The 16,911-nt window shown below is 43.2% G+C and overlaps 2 protein-coding genes across 2 annotated transcripts; one reads left to right on the top strand and one right to left on the bottom strand.

The window, feature by feature from the left end:
- The first annotated feature begins 82 nt into the window (after window positions 1–82).
- Window positions 83–3,750, top strand: bloc1s6 (biogenesis of lysosomal organelles complex-1, subunit 6, pallidin). Its single transcript, XM_079998203.1, has 5 exons — window positions 83–358; window positions 1,351–1,513; window positions 2,637–2,724; window positions 2,821–2,907; window positions 3,346–3,750. Exons 1-5 carry the CDS (start codon window positions 286–288, stop codon window positions 3,463–3,465), a joined length of 531 nt encoding a protein of 176 aa, XP_079854329.1. The 5' UTR covers window positions 83–285; the 3' UTR covers window positions 3,466–3,750.
- Window positions 3,751–14,033: 10,283 nt separating this feature from the next.
- mibp2 (muscle-specific beta 1 integrin binding protein 2) lies at window positions 14,034–16,483 on the bottom strand. Its single transcript, XM_079998298.1, has 8 exons — window positions 16,246–16,483; window positions 15,576–15,666; window positions 15,292–15,340; window positions 14,934–15,120; window positions 14,769–14,840; window positions 14,580–14,686; window positions 14,389–14,480; window positions 14,034–14,303 (listed from the first exon to the last, which is right to left on the bottom strand). Exons 1-7 carry the CDS (start codon window positions 16,269–16,271, stop codon window positions 14,395–14,397), a joined length of 618 nt encoding a protein of 205 aa, XP_079854424.1. The 5' UTR covers window positions 16,272–16,483; the 3' UTR covers window positions 14,034–14,303; window positions 14,389–14,394.
- Window positions 16,484–16,911: the final 428 nt, after the last annotated feature.

Here is a 16,911-nt window from a genome sequence, read left to right as displayed (position 1 = left end):
ACGTGACTCGGCCCCCCTCCGGTCACGTGACTCGCCCCGCCCCCCCCCACAGTCACTTGACCGACGCCGCCGGTCACGTGACGCCGTGTGTTGTTTTTCCGCCGCCCGTGACGTCGCTCCGCCCGGTAACGACACATCCGCCGCTCCGCCACTCGGCCGCCGCGGCCTGGAGATGGTTGCGCGACAAGCGTGACGGTGGGATAACCCGCCGCCGCGGAAGGGGACGAGCCGCGCCCACGTCGTCGTTGTTCTTCGCCGTTCCACGGGCGGCCTGGGCTCGCCGTCATGGAGGCGGAGGGAGCGGGACGCGGGGGCCCTTCCCCCCACGCTGACCGGGCCCACGATAACGGCCGCGACGGTATGTGTTGGGATCGAAGCGACCGTGTTGTCCCGCCCGGACTCACCCTATCCATTCGTAGTTCTTCCCGGCCGTTCTCCCACGGCAGTACCTTGAAAATAACCCGCCTGCTGGGCTGCAGTGCTTGGAAAGTCCTTGGGAAAAAAAAAACGCGATCGTCGAAAACCGGAGATATTGCCCCTGTTTTTTTTGTTGTTGTTGTTTTTTTTTAAATTCAAATCGTAACGTGATTTAAAAACTTTCCAGAACAGCTTTTAAACATAGATGATGCGAGCGAAATGTACATTTAATCCAGCATGGTTGGAAATAGACATTATAACAGTAGACAATGAGATTAGTAATATATATATATATATATATATATATATATATATATATATATATATATATATATATATATAGTATAGTATACTAATGAGTAATAGACAATGGGATTAAGACTATGTTACACTGTAATTAATGAAGATCACTTTGAAAATTGATTATATATTTTTTGCGTTTTTTTGAGTCCTTGAAAATGAAAAAATACTGCTTACAAAATATTTAAAAGTCCTTGGATTTAATTTTGTCATGCCTGAACGAACCCCGTTTAATGTGTATTTTGTGGTTATAGTGTTTTACAATGAGCAATCCTAAATCAGAAGTTTAATAGATCCAGTCCTAGATTCTTAGATGTATATATAAATAAAAGATAAAAAATACTTTATTAATCCCCAAAGGGAAATTCCAGTGTTGCAGCAGCAATGACATACATGACAAAACCAAAAAGAAAATACAAAAAAACATAAGACGTTGACTGGAGCTACTGCAACAGGCTGCCACTCGTGCGGCGCCAGCTACGTCGCACCCACATAACACACATATAAAAATAAAAAAAAGAACCTGAAACTAAAGAAATGTGGGAGGAATAAAAGTTGGAAGGCTTTGACATCGAATATACATATTTTATTACTTTCCACCTTTTGTTAATAATCATTCTCCTTAAATGACAGATCTCAGGCTCACATCCCAGGAACTGCCGCCTCCCGAGAACTGTGTGCCTGTGGAGGAGATTGTATATGTGGATCGAGCAGCACTAGAAAAGCTCACAGATGGACTGCTCTCCCACTACCTCCCCGACCTGCAGAGCTCCAAACAAGCTCTCCAGGAGCTGACGTGAGTAGATGGATGGATACACACATCTTACTAGGTCACCTCAGACATTGATGTACAGGAATACCTTGAAAATAGCCCTCTTTGCGCTGAAGTGCTTAAAAACCCCCTAAACAAAACATGATCATTGAAAACCTGTGATATTTCCCCTGGTTTTTAAAATGTCCATAATATATAAAATAGACAATGAGACTAAGATGATATTATATTTAAATGAATAAAGATCACATTGAAAATGTTATTATATTTGTTGTTGTGAAATCCTTGAAAATGGAAAGAAATTGTGCTGAAAAAAATTACTTGAAGTCCTTGAATTTAATTTTGTAATGCCATAACCAACCCTGTAATATGGAGGGTTAATACAAGAACAGTGTTGCCAAAGCACAGATTAAAAGGCCGCTCAAACCTTTTAATCTGTGCTTCTGTGCTTTAGATTCAAGATTCAAGAGGTTTATTCATCACATACATATACCTACTTTCGTACATATATGCAGTGAAATGTAATGCAACGCACCCGGTGATAACACACAATATGTCCTCGGAAGAAAATTCTTTCTAATAGACCAACTAACTGACTCCTAAAACATAACACAGTAGGTCGAATACTTATAGAATAAAATAAAAAAATATATAATAAAATACAATAAAATAAAATGAAATAAAATGGAATAGATAGAGGGAGTATGCTTATGTATATGGAATAGGCAATTATGTATATACAGATATGTGCATTAAAGTGGCATGTGAATAAAGTGAGGTAGTGTTTGGGATAATACAGCACAGTATACAACAGTACGGCGCAGCAATACGGCATCACACACAACCCTGAACAGTGACACAGTATGCGGTACAGTATGCTACATATAGTACAGTAAGGTAGTGGAGCCTATGTGTGTGTCTCAGGGATGACCCCTGGTGAGGTCAGCATTGACAGTTCTTATGGCTTGCAGGAAAAAACTCAGTCTCAGTCTCTCTGTTCTCGCTGTGTGACTGCGGAGGCCCTTGCCTTACCGCAGCAGCTGGACCATGAACTTAGGTCCCATTGTATATAACAGTGAGCTGATTAAAAGTCACGACTGACTGCTCTAACCTCTTTGCCGTGTTTTCACGCTGTCATTTTTGTCAGACAAAACCAAGTGATCCTGCTGGAGACGATGGATCAGGAAGTAACCAAGTTCAGAGAATGCAACAGCCTGCTAGACCTTAACTCACTGGTATGACATCACTTCCTTGCATCCTCCTTACATATACAGTTTTATGGATACTATCATCCTTGGAAGCACTGATCTAGAATCCCATGTGTTTGTCAGTTTACAGAGGCAAAGGTTTACCACAACAAGCTCGTGAACATACGGAAAGAGATGATGATGCTCCATGAGAAGACGACAAAATTAAAGGTATCACTCAAAGAGCATGTGGATGGGTGAATGACATAAAAAGGTTTTTAAAGGGGAATTTAAAAATATTGAGATCCATGCATTAATCGTCTTTTGTTTTTTTCTTGTAGGAAATATGTATTTTTTTTGTTCACTTATGTCTATTAAGTTGAAAGTTGAAGTTGACTTGGTAGTTTGTTCGATTTTTGCCATTATTTGTTTAAAATGTCAGGCGGTACAACTGTTAATAAAGCCTCTATAATACGGCCTTTTCACTGTTTTAAACACGGTCGCACCGCCTGACATTTTGAGACTTTTAAGCCTCAAAACTCCAAAAATGAATGAACTTAAAAAAAAATGAAAATTCAAGTGCTTTCAAATTGAGTGTACTTTATAGAGATTTCTTCTATTTTACACGTGTCGTCATACGTATTTTCTCACCGTTGTGGCTTTTCACAGAAAAGGGCTCTGAAGTTGCAGCAGCATAAGCAGAAAGAGGCGCTGGAAAAGGAGCAGCAGCGTGAGAAGGAACTGGAGAGAGAGAGGCAGCTGATCGCCAAACCCGCCAAAAGGACATAGTCACCGGCCGCTGCCTGCTGCGTTACCTGTGCAATTATCAATCAGTACCTACAAACCAAAGACACGGACTGAGATGACACGATGATGGTTTATCTCGCTGTTGCCATCCGATGAGACGCACAGCGGCGTACTCCACACTGAGCTGTGGTTAAATCTACCCAAGATACATCTGTAGCCTTCCAGTAACCACACCCAGAGGAATCACTGTAAAATGCATGTCGTTGGGTTTTCTTATATTCTTTGTTTGTTTATTTCATAAACATTAAATGTTAATTGCCAACAAGGTTTTGGGTTTTTTAGTCTTTTTTTCTATTCCATTACAATCATGTGTCAACATTACCTCTGGAAGACGTGACTTTCTGGTGTCCAGAACTATTGACAACCGCCTACGTTATGCCTATATATACCTAGGTTATTCCCAGCCTTTATACAGGTGTGTCTTTTAACTGGTTCCTTGGCACAGTTGGGCTTAGAAAAGTTGTACTTTGTCCCAGTAATATTACATTTGCAACAAATTGGTTGTGGTGGAGCTGTGACACTATGAAGTTGAATTCAACAGTGTGAGATGGCATTTGAACTAATATGACAGTGCCGTGCCTGCAATTTCTGTCCCCCCCACATTTCCAGACATACTTAAATGAAATAATAAAAATATTTGGAGTTGTTTATATGTGTATTTCACAGTTTATTTAGTGAATTATTATTATTAATAGGGTCATTGACAATGGCGCTCTTTTTTTGTGTCCGAATCAATTATCATTAGAATAAACTAGATAGAAAAAGTGTTAGAAATGCAATATGGGCTTCTTATAATTTAGTCCATGTTTGACAGCTATAAGTACAGTGGTTTGACTACTATAAGTGCAGACATGTTTAGTCTAGACATGGATTATGTGATCTGCGTGTAGGAAAACAAATCTATAAAGATTCTGAGGAATTTGAATGCACCATGACAACAGACCCTGTGAACAGGTGTTGTATCGAACTTTGTTTTCCTGTCGAGATGGGTTCCCCCCCCCCGTCCCGTTCCCAGTCAAACAGCGAAGGGAGCGCGTGTTCACAAAAAGCTCTCCCTCCAGATGCTGTATTCGTACCCCTGAGGTACTATGGAGAGCGTTAAGAGTAAAATCTGACTCTTTTTTTTTGCAGAATATTGTATTCTAGAAGTGAAAGGGAAATGTCATGACACATAGTGATTTGATAGGCTAAATATGCGATCGTTTAGAAAAGGCACAAAACCTGGACGTATTAATCATTTTTCTCTTTCTTTCGCTTTCTCTTTCTCTCTCTTCGGGTGTTTGCCCAACCCCGTCTTCTGTGTCTCTGTGTCGGAGCTCCCTGAGACGCCACTTGGCTGGCGTGTGGTAAGCGAAACTGCCACAGACGCTTTTCTTCCAAAGTGATGAAATAGACTAACTACCTTTTGTTTCCTAACTGTCCATTAACTGTTATCTCTTGTCTTGCAAGGCAAACGGATCCAGACATTTACGGTGAAACTCTTAATTATAGGTATATCATATAGTTGCTACCCAGAGGATGCCTCAAAGTCGGAGAGTTAATCATTCGAAAAGGGCATCAAAGTTCATATTTGATGGTTACTGAAAAGACAGTAACATCCTCAGTTGTCAGGATGCCTTCCCCCTGTTATAATGGAGGTGGTTTCAAGGAAACGGTAAAACCTAAAAACATGTGTGACGATTTTTTTTGTTATGAACAATTTCTTTTGACCTTTTCTCAGTAAATTGTGGCGAAAGTGGACTTGTTGGGTCAGAAAACAATCAGATATGCGTAATTTACTCTAAACAGCTGAAGTAAAGTGGACAACAGAGCTCGCATTTAAATTTCTGAAAAGTGTGAATTGTATGAATTGAATTGTGTCTCGGGCCCCGAACCGACTGAACATGCCTTGGACCAGAACATCTACTATGGTCTCTGCCTCCTGGTCTGGCAGAGCATATGCCTCTGGCCATTTTGCGAAGTAATCCATGGCTGTGAGGTTGTACCTATTTCCCTTTTTGGAAATGGGCCCAGAACATCGATTCTCACCCTCACCATTGGGCCCCCCACCGGGGACTGTTTTGGTGGGCATGTGATCTGTCCGAGGGGCCCTTCCAAGCGGTGCAGTTGTCGCAGCAGCAGCAAAAATCTGTCACGTCCCTTTTGCGTTGCCCCCAATTAAACCTCTGGCACAGACGCCAGAGGGTATTGGTCACCCCGAAATGACCCCTCCCTCGGGGCCCATGTACGGAGTGGAGCACTGTCACCTTTAGGGCTGTGGGTACCACCACTGGCCACCTTATTTCACCTGTAATTGGCTCTTTCCACCCTCTCTGCAATACACCATCTTGGAGACGCAGGGCCTCAAACATGTACTATTTGTATATACAGATATGTGCAGTAAAGTGGCCTGTGAATAAAGTGAGGTAGTGTGTGTTGAAATGTACAGTACAGTAACAGTACAGTATGCAGTCCAATGTGCAACATACATTAGAGTAATGCAGTGGGGTCCTATATATGTGTCTCAGCAAGGACCCCTGGTGAGTTCAGCGTTGACAGTCCTTATGGCTTGCGGGAAGAAACTCTGTCTCCGTCTCTCTGTTCTCACTGTGTGACTGCGGAGGCGCTTGCCCGACTGCAGCAGCTGGAACAATTCGTTGTTGGGGTGGTGAGGATTCTTCATGATCCTGCGGGATCTGTGGCTACACCTCCTGGTGTATAAGTCCTGCAGGGAGAGGAGGGTAGTTCCAGTGGTACGTTTGGTTGAACGCACCACCCTCTGCAGGGCCCGCCTGACCTAAGACGCTGCCTCACCTTCCTCATCAGAGTGTCTGCGTGTATGGTTCATGTTAAGTCCTCCGTAATGTGGACTCCCAGGTACTTGAAGCTGCTCACCCTGTCGACAGAAGTCCCATTAATCACCAACGGCACGTGCATCCTCGGTTGTAATCCTCTCCTAAAGTCCACAATCAGCTCCTTCGCTTTGCTGACGTTCAGGTGGAGGCTGTTGTCCTGGCACCAGAGTGACAGGTCAGCCACCTCCTCGCGGTAGGCCTTCTCGTAGCGGGCTGCGGACACAGCCCTGTGGGGAATCCTGTGTTCAGGGTGAGGGCGCTGGACGTGTGCCTCCCCACCCTAACCACCTGTGGCCGGGCTGTGAGGAAGTCCAGGATCCAGGCACACAGCAGAGTGTCCAGTCCTAGCTCCCGCAGCTTGACAGCCAGTCTGGTGGGGACTATGGTATTGAAAGCTGAACTGTAGTCGATGAACAACAATCTCACAAAGCCCCCCTTCCGGCCATCAAGGTGCGTGAGCGTGGTGTGCAGTACCTGGGAGATTGTGTCGTCTGTGGATCTGTTCGGCCGGTATGTAAACTTCTGCGGGTCCAAGGTGCGGGGGAGGGAGGCGCAGACAGTCAAGCAGACAGGTTGTCAGTTTAGTTAGTTAGTTAATTGCTTAATTACTTAGCTATTGTGTCCTTGTACTTATTAGTCCAGTTAGTTTAGTTAGTTAGTTAATTACTTTATTACTTAGCTATTGTGTCTTTGTACTAATTGTGCATAATCTCCGGGTGCTTTGCAATTACATTTCACTTCATATACTGTATGTATGCTCGTATGTATATGTATGTGATAAATAAACATCTTGACTCTTCAATCTTCAATCTTCAATCTTGAACAAATAATCTCTTGAACTTGAACTTGAACTTGAATCTTGAAGAAGACACACGGTGGTTATAACTGGGGTTTATTGTTCCCTCCAGATCATTGTCCGGGGCCATAACAGGCCCATATAACTGTGCACAACCCCTCCAAAACTTCTCTCTCTCCCTCTCCCCGTTTCTCGCGAGAAACCACCCGCCGTACAACACATCCTAACAACCATAACAAGTTTCCAATGCATGCAGGGTGATTCCAATATGTACATTCTTTAGATGACTGGACCGTTAGGGTGGTGACATCCAGCAGATGTCACCAGAGTATTCTGAAAGGATTTTCTCAGGGAGGACCCAGACCTCATACCAGTCCCCCCTCCTCTCCCAGTTAAATGCAAATTGCCACCAACTTCAAAAGTCCTCTCCTGTTAACAGCAGAACCCCTTATACACATTAAGAAAAGCCACAATTTGAAGCTTTCGGTGTAGCAATGCAGAGGGGAACTTAGACGAAGGAAATGTAGGTTAATTTCCATTTCAAGGCGCTGGCGGTGACTTTCGCATCTCCCACAGTTCACATAAAACTCTAATTTTACCCTTCTTACCCATGCCCGGAAGCCAACAGAGTTCATTACACCCCTTGCCAACTCGTGTCTAAGGAGGAAATAGCAGCGGCACTTATTAATATGTGGCAGTGGCAAAGGGGGGTTGGTGCAGACCCAGACAATGGGTTCGTCGTCATCTTTTAATGACAGGTGGTTTGATCAGAGGAGGCAACACATCAAGTGCTTATGTAATCTTAGTTCTCCTCATCACTGCCAGATTTATGATACTTATTGGAGTTTTATCGTAATTTAGCCCCTTTTACAATCAATCATTCAAAAACAAAAACCCTAAATGTAGGATAATTCTTCATAACAGTGAAATGGTACACAGCTGATTTGGAACCAACCTGACGGTTCAGATTTACGTTAACTATGTCAAAAATGTATGAGAGAAAAGTAACACTTGATCAGCTATTAATGATCCAGTCAGACCTCTCGTCTAAACTATCCGTTATGACATTGCTGCGGTGTCCTCACAGCGTTGCCAGATGTACGCTAGTTTATCGGATTTGTAGGATAATTTGGCCCTTTTTACGACCAATACTTCTAAAAATTCCAAAATGTACGATGATTTCGAATGTCATAGCAGATTTATATACAGTTATGGTTGGGCCCGGTCTGGATTTGAATGAAGGATAGTTTACCCTGAAATACGATAATTTCTGGAGGCCTTGTACGATTATTTGGTTTCGGCACCTGGCAACGCTGGTATGTGTGTGTATTTTGCCTTTTCAAACACACAATGGATGAAAATGACATCGGCTGGCCTGTTGTTGCAATCTGGGCCCGTGTGGTCTTCTCCCAGTCACCCCCAAACTGCGTTTAGAGTGTTTGGAGTGAGCAGGGCCCCTCGCTTCCAGAGAGTGGGTGCGAAAGAGGCTAAAGGTCTAGACAACCCCAGAGAGGCCGTGGTTTTTGAGGTTGGGGCCCTTCTCCCCTCAGCCTCCCCAGCTTTGGGTCTTGACTTGTGTCTGAATTTAGAAACTTGGCCGTCAGGGAAAATAACAGGCCCCTCCTTGCCAAAGCCGCAAGTGAGACGCAGACATGCAGCAGTCACTACGAGCAGGCAGCCTCCCAGTCTTGGTAAACAGTGATTCAGATGGTTTGGGGAGTAGGAGGCTGCGGCCTGCACCAGACCGGCGGAGGCCAAGCCTCTTCCCGCCCCACCATAACAGGATATGGCCTTTCTGGCCCACGCGGCTAATTGATGCGCTGTGTTATTATTTCCCCTTACGTTGGTGCCATTTGGTTGGCATGGCGATGTCTCCGTGCACACTGTTTAAGATGTGTGCTGGAAAACATATCTCTTTGCGGGTGTTTTGACCAAAGTTAGTTTGCATGAGGTTACTTTCCCTTTCCCGTGTAACGTGTTATATAACTCCATGCACGCATCTGGGGCTGGGGCTGCTTTCGGGTTCTGTGACTCAACACACATGGTACGGAATTAGGTGGTAAACATGACATTCACCGTCACGCAGCATGGGATGTTTCAATCCCTGACACTATAATCATTGGGAAGCAAATGCGTGGAGGCCAGGCCATAGGATGGGGTGAGATTTGAAAACATTTACTGATTTGAAAACATTTAGTACTTGTCATATTCAGTCCATAATATGACAAAAAGCCCGATTGTACTTTCTTTCTGCAGATGAGTGCTCAGCATATCCTTACTTGTCTTGCTTTGGATAGATATAGATATAAATCCTGATTTAAAGAATGTACATGGATATATATATATATATATATACACATATAATTCAGATTAAAAAAAATGTTAGAAATGTAGTATAGCAAAAAGTTTATAAAAGTCTTTGAAACGGACTATACTTAAGTACAGATACTTGATATCTGTACTTTAGTACAGTAGCAAAGTACTTACAGTACTTTGTTATTTTCCACCTCTGCACTTACCATAGACATCAGGCTGTAAACTGGAATAGCCTTGTCAGGGGAAAGGTTAAACAATAATCTTTCACATCACAGAGCCTACAAGCATTTAAAATTTCAGGTTCTGTGCCATAATTGTCCTGAGTGGTCGTCCATTGCTTGGGACTGATTCATAAGACGTCTGAAGGTAAGCTGTCGGGCAGACACAGTGCCTGGCTCCAACAGAACCTCATTGTCACCTCTTTCAAAACAAGCTCTCACAACAGGAACGTTAGACAGAAAGGGTTTTTTATAGGATGAATGAAGCTTGGTTGTTGTTTTTTTAACTGGCCCTTCACAGGCCCCCATAAATCAGCAAATATAGAATTGAGTCTTGGAGGCCCGGTAAAGCCTGGTAAACAGCCTTTGAAGAGCGGCATAACTGCGGCGGAAGGGGAACGATTATTTGATTCAATGACGTTCACCCCGTCGCCCCTCGTGTTGGATAATTGTTGGATGGAGGGAGGGAGGACGAGAGGGAGGGAACATAGCAAAGCAGTGAGGAATACAAAATATGAGGACTTTGTGTTTGCAGGTGTTTTTCAAGGGACATTTACAGTGCCACAATCACCTCTGCAGCCACTGGACGTTTATGTTATTTGCAGGTGTGTGTGTGTGTGTGTGTGTGTGTGTGTGTGTGTGTGTGTGTGTGTGTGTGTGTCTGTGTGTGTGTGTGTGTGTGTGTGTGTGTCTTGACCTGGGTGGTTGGAAGCTTTAGAGTACAGAGTTAGAGGTCTAGAGAGCGAGAGGGAGGGCGTGAGAGAGAGAGGATTTATTGTGTTGTTTATAAGTTCCCAGTCTAACCACAGCAGACTGGCTGCTGCTTTTCCTGTGATTCACCGTGGAGAGGTGAGACAAGAGGTGCGGAGGGAGGAAGACAGAAATTATGACAGTGCTTGACACAAACACACACAAACACACACACACACACACACACACACACACACGCACACACACATGCACACACACACACACACACACACACACAGACAGACATGGTTGTCTCTGTGTTTGTCTGTAGTATTGCATCCCTCATAATTTCAAGTCTGGTGGTGAGCTCATGTGGAGTCTTTACGTGTAGATCAAGAAAAAGGTGCTTGGGCATTGATTGAATTGGACGTGGACTCATCGTAGCCTGGCTGCAAACCTCCATAGTTCAGACGAAATGCCTTCTATTTTGTTTTCGACCTTCTGATCATCAGAGGTTTTTTTTTTATTCTGTCTTATAAGCTTTGTGCAATACTAATACGTGCAATGAGCTGGGGCTGGACTGGATGTTTTCAGATTTTTGTTATTATTATTCTCCTTGGCATTTTTCAGGCTAAAAGTGTCTGGCCCACGACAACCACTGAACCCATGGACATAGTTGAGGTCTCGTTAGAACCAGGACGTCTCAGACATATGGTTCAAGTTTGAACCATATCGATATACATTTGGAGCAGGAATTAGTCAAAAACGGATTCAATTTTACTGGAAGTAGCAGAACGTTTGTGCATCGCCGATGCCAAGGTTCTCAAACCTCCGGTCGGGTGGTGGAGTGAGATGAGTTTGTTGAGTAGGACCCTTTGTGACATCATCATCCAATACATATCTGCAGTTTGTGGCTCAGGCTTTTTGTTTGATATTCGATCTCTTTTGCTCTTTTTGTATAGAAAGGCATTCTGTTTGTTGTGTCACTCTTTATTTTGTCGTAACATACAAACTGTAGGAGTCCATGCGTTTCATGGACTCGGAATGTATCGGAAAAACTAGGACCCTGAAAACTATAAATAATCACAGAAAGTCATTATTGCGTCATTACAGCACTCGACACGGCACCAAACAGTCACTGAGAGGGCTGCTCTATTTCCACAGACAACACAGTGAGTTATAACAATGACGAGTACTGGTTTACAGGCAAACCTAGAGAGTTGTTTTAAAGACAGGAGGGTTGTGCTGTGTAAACCGCATGACGGATCACGTCACCGCTTCATTGTGCGGAAACTGAAAATATAATGTCAACAAATCAATAAACAAGTCTCTACTAATCAGTCTGTTAGTTGCAGATCATGTCCAAAAATAAAATATATACGGTCCTATACAATAACATATGAAATAAGCAGTGAAGCAGAAAGATGATCTTAAGATGGTGGTTTAAGAACCTGACATTAAATATGAGCCTTGAACAGTAAACCTATAAACCAAAATCATCCTACATTAAACATTAACTTACCCTATCAAATTGATATTTTATTTAAGTTTCTCTTGCAAGTAACTCTTTGAAACACTGTGAAATATGCAAAGTATTAAAACTGAGATACTAATTAGTGGCGGAGGGGAATTTTGTGGGAGATTAAAATAGGCCGTAGGAAATTCCCAGGATGTGTGTGATTGTAACAGGATCCGCACTCACACACACACACACACACAGTACACATACAGTACAACATACAGTATGTACAGTAAATGTGCTGACTGCTTGAAACCTCTTTGTCATTCATACAGGTCATTGAGTCAGTTGGAGTGGTGGGACACAATGAATGACACACTGAATTAAATCATTTACATAATAAATACGAAAAAACATTGGAAGTGTTAATAACTCATGTTATCCTACAACTTTGTACTTGATGATCGGTCATGGTTTTGGCTTGTGTTTTTTTACAAGTTTATTCAGTTCCTTGTTACCCTACCCCAGTGTATGTAGTCTTGTGTTCCACCTGTCCACCTCTCTCTCTCTCTCTCTCTCTCTCTTTAGGTCTACTAGCCACCGGTCCGCAAGCTTTAGGCCTGCTAGTCAGCGACTAGCACGACTTTTTGGCCGCCCCTACCGAAGCTCAGCCCATTCCTGTTCCTGAGCCGTCGGCCGTCCTTGCCGACGTCCAGCCTGTACCTGTCTGTTTGTCCGCTGTTCGTACAACCTGTTTGTCACCTGCCCCTGCGCTGCACCTACCTCCTGTCCCTGAGCAGCAGCACCCTAACTTCCAGCCCCAGATGCAGCTGTTACCTGTTTCCCTGACTACACCGGTCCCCTGGCCTGTCGGCCCTCTCTGCCGATCCCTTTTAAGCGGCACCACCTACGTGGTCAACCTCCGGAGCAGCTCTGTGAAATACTTACTAATCCCATTGTATTTTCTACTCTTATTTTCATTACATGTAGAATGTGCATTAATGTCGTCTCCTGTTTTAGAGGTGTGCGTGTGTGTGTGTGTGTGTGTGTGCTGCAACCAGAGAAACCGACAAGAGCTGCTTTGTCTTGTAGGATAAATTCTCGTCACCAGCATGGCACACAAGCACATGCTGGTATGTCTGTTTAAAAAAATAAAACATGCATCATTTGGAATATCAGAGTTCATTGTTCCAAAAAAAACACTCTAAACGACCTAAATGCAGAATATGACCAAACATTGCATCCTTTACGGCCAGCTAAAATGTATACTTTTTCTTGTTCCCAGAGTCAAGTGACCTACTTCCATATGGACGTGTTATGTTGCATAATCCACTTAGCGTGGAGGGTGAGTTTCGCCACCTCCGCTGTGGTCGGTAGACACACCCATGCCCCAAAATGTTTAACTTGTGAATTCACAGGGAAGACTTTGAAAACAGTGTCTCCATTTGAGCTGGTTGGTCAAAAAAAAACCCCAACTCTATAAACATTGAATTCATACAATATGTACTCGCGTTTGGGCATTATTGAATACACATTCAGTGGCAATTGATAGCTTTTCCCTGGGACTCTTTAGGTCCTACAGATTGTTTTTAATCTTTCATTAACAGCAGTATTTAAGCTGTGGGGTGAGGAGGAATTGCAAGAGGGAAGAATAAAGATAGGCCTTTAATATATATATTTTAAGCACTAATTTGCCACAAAATTATATTTCATTAATGTGTTTTTCTAAAGCTAATAGTTTAACATTGCATGATCAAATGTTATTTTCCATTATTTGTGCCATTGTTATCCTGTGTGAACAGGCAATAAAAGCCATAAATGAACATGACTGTTTGACCTTCTTTACTATAAGTCATTTTAATGCCACTGGATTAAAAAAAAAAAAAAAAAAGTCTGAGAGAAGATGTTACACATTAGAAAGTGTCAATTTAAGTCAAATTCCACGAAGTGGCAGTTATGCCTCTCTATCGTTCGTCACAGCTGAGTCAAGTGGAAAAACACAGCACAGGGTCACATGGCTGAATTGTGATACCATGTCACTATCACGCCAAACCCGCTTGTCTCGAAGTCAGATAGTGCAAGCGGTCGGCTCTCACTACCTCATTGCAACCAGGGCAGGAGTTTGGGGAGTGAATTATATAGAAACATAATGTGGAGATAAAGCAAACTCTTCACCATGTGCTTGTTGGCACTTCCCATGTTTATGTATTGAAACCACCAAGAAAACCAGAAGAGACTTGGCAGGAGGATCATTTATTGGAGTGTGTAACTAAATGCAACAATCCTGAATGTTGCAACGTGTAGGCTGTTAAAAGCAATAAATATGGTCGATATTGTGTATTAAAAAAAATAAAAAAAAGACATGCCAGCATCCCATGCTGCCAGGCTAATAAGTTACATATAAAAAAAAAAAAATTGCAGTCAGATAAATGAGCCGCCGGGTAGAAAAGGTAAAGGCAAGGCAGTGTTTCCGCTGTAGGCTGAATACTCTTAGCCGATCATGTGACCTGAAAGAAAATGCGGGACAAAGATAAACTTAGAATCTCAAAAGGGGCGGGGCTACAAACATAGGCACAATAAACACTCGTGCACCTTTGTTTAAAGACACTTCTGGATGTTGTTCAAAATGTCGCCGTAGACACAGTTGTACAACTGTTCCTTGGACCTTGTTCCATCTAGCTGCACTGTAAAGGGGAGAAAAAAGAAAAAAAAAAAATCAGTACGGGTAAGGCTAAATTAAATTCTAACAAAGATAACAAGTTGTGTCATAGCCTGCTTCTTACCAACATCAACTTGTGACTCCTCCATGATGTTCTTGTGTTTGACGTACATGGGCCAGACGTGACCGTCAAACAGACCGGGCGGGTCTGGCACAGTGTAGTTCCTTGAGCTACCGGAAAGAGACTTCTATTGGCAACGGAAATCAAAACAACCAAGAGACGTCACTGGTGGGCTGCGTCTAACACACTTACCACCTCCTCTTTTTGCATTCTTCATATGGGATGGAAATAAAATAGCGTTGGTTCAGTACGTCGATCAAAGGTCTGCAGGGGAAGAGAGGGAGGACGACTGAATTTCTGGTCTTTTCCAGAGTTTAAAGCGTGACCGGAACACAACACACCAAACGACGTCCTCACCCGTAGGTGTAAAGCAGAAAGCCCTCCACGATGAGGATGTGGGTCTCTTCCAGCTTGGGGTCGGACGGAGGGAGAATCTCGGTGTCCAGGGTGTTGTTGACTCCGTGCGATTTTTCAAACTTCACCGGATTCTCCAGCCAGGCGTAGATGGTGCTCATCATGGCGTCCATGTCCAAAGCAGTAATGACTGAGGCGCAGAACACAAGAGGGAGGTAGAGAGGAAGGAGAGAAGCATACGGAGGCGGTGAGAAGTGGCGGACTCCTGGCGGGTCGTTATGATGCATGCAGATTTGGAAAACGAGGGTGCCATCCACCAACACACCACACATAAAACCCTTCCATAAAGACCCAGGCTTACCATCGTACTGCTTAAAGCCATCTTCACCGACTTCAATCTGATCTTGGGGCTGAAACATACATGGATAAGATGTACCCAGGTACATTCCACTAGTGCTACCCAGCCAAGTGGGAGGCACCGCTAGGGCTTTAATACAACAAAGTTGTATGTGTCATGTGATATAGGACAAGCTGTGGGTCCAGGACCACAGATAGAGCCATTAACACTTTACTGCTTACTTAGGTGCTCTCCGGTTAGAAAGTGGCGTTTGTCTGTCCAGAAAACAAGAGCTATGCAAAACTCACCTTGAAGAAGTCGTCCTGATGCACCACACAGCAGTTAGGAAGGTTCTTGATTAGGTTGTTAGTGAGGGTGGTTTTCCCTCCGTTGGTTACGCTGTTGAAACAATAATGCAAAATGTTAAATGCTAAAATACATCATCATAGCCAACTATTATACGGCTCTTCTGGAACAGGTAAAAATGTATTACGTGATCATTGCATATATTTCTCATCACTATTATTACACCACGATTGTTTGTCAACAAAAAAAACAAAAACCAATAGCAATTACAAATAAATCGATTTTATAATGGCATGCAAATTTGCACCGTTTCTATTTTTAAAGGGGTTGGTTATTTTGCATGTTTATTGTATATTGTCACATTTTTCCTTTTTTTGGGTTACCCTTCAGGTACACTTGCCATTATTTTTTCTAAGACATGTTTTTTACATTTTTAGGTGTATTGCATTTTTCCAATGTATTGTTTCAATTTTAAAATCGTATGATTTTATGATGATGTATTTGTTTGAATGTGTGCTGCTGTTAACACCGCGATCTCACCTACTTGGGGTAATCACGCGTGTACTGAAAATTCCTCATTTGAATTCAAAGCGAGATTTCTCCGTGACCGTGACCGCTCGGCCACCTCTCCCCACGTGTCAGCCCAAGGCCTAGCGATCCATTCATACTCACCCTCCGATGCCGATAATGTACTTCATGGCTGGATCGTGGAATTTGGAAAGTGGCGGTGAAAAAAAACAACCAAAACGTCAGTGAACCCCGCTGTCGGAACACAGTGATCAGACGGAAGAAGGCTTAAAAAGAGAAGGTTACAGGTAAACGTCAACTGGTCGAGTCCTCCATGGCAGAGTGGGTAAAGCAGGGACGATGTCACTCCGACGCGGTCCTTACACCGAGAGAGAACCTTGGGGCCAGGCTTCCACTACGCATGCTGTATGGCGCGCCCTGATTGGCTATATAAGCGCGGTGCTACCGCGGAAGTAAAAATACAGCGAGCCAGTCACAGAGCAACTTCGCTGCGGGCCCCGCCCCCTCCACCACCACCACTACCACCGCACGCCCCTCCCTGTCCCTGTCCCTTCGCCCACGCTTAGTTATTAATGGAAAAAAGTAATAATCATAAAAAAAATACATCAATACAACATGTCTGTTTTCAATTGCTATGTTTTATTATTTGCTTTAGAGGGTTTATTATCCGCTGGAGGGTTTTTCGATGAGAAGTTGTAGATAATCTAGACTCTTTCTCTCTTGTCTTACTTTACTGTAAGTGTTGACATTGAGTTTACATTATATATTCATGTTATATGATATGCTATATATATATATATATATATATAT

This window comes from Zeus faber, assembly GCF_960531495.2.
Source record: "Zeus faber genome assembly, chromosome: 3".
NCBI classification, from domain to species: domain Eukaryota; kingdom Metazoa; phylum Chordata; class Actinopteri; order Zeiformes; family Zeidae; genus Zeus; species Zeus faber.
This window is presented reverse-complemented; position numbering and strand designations above follow the sequence as displayed.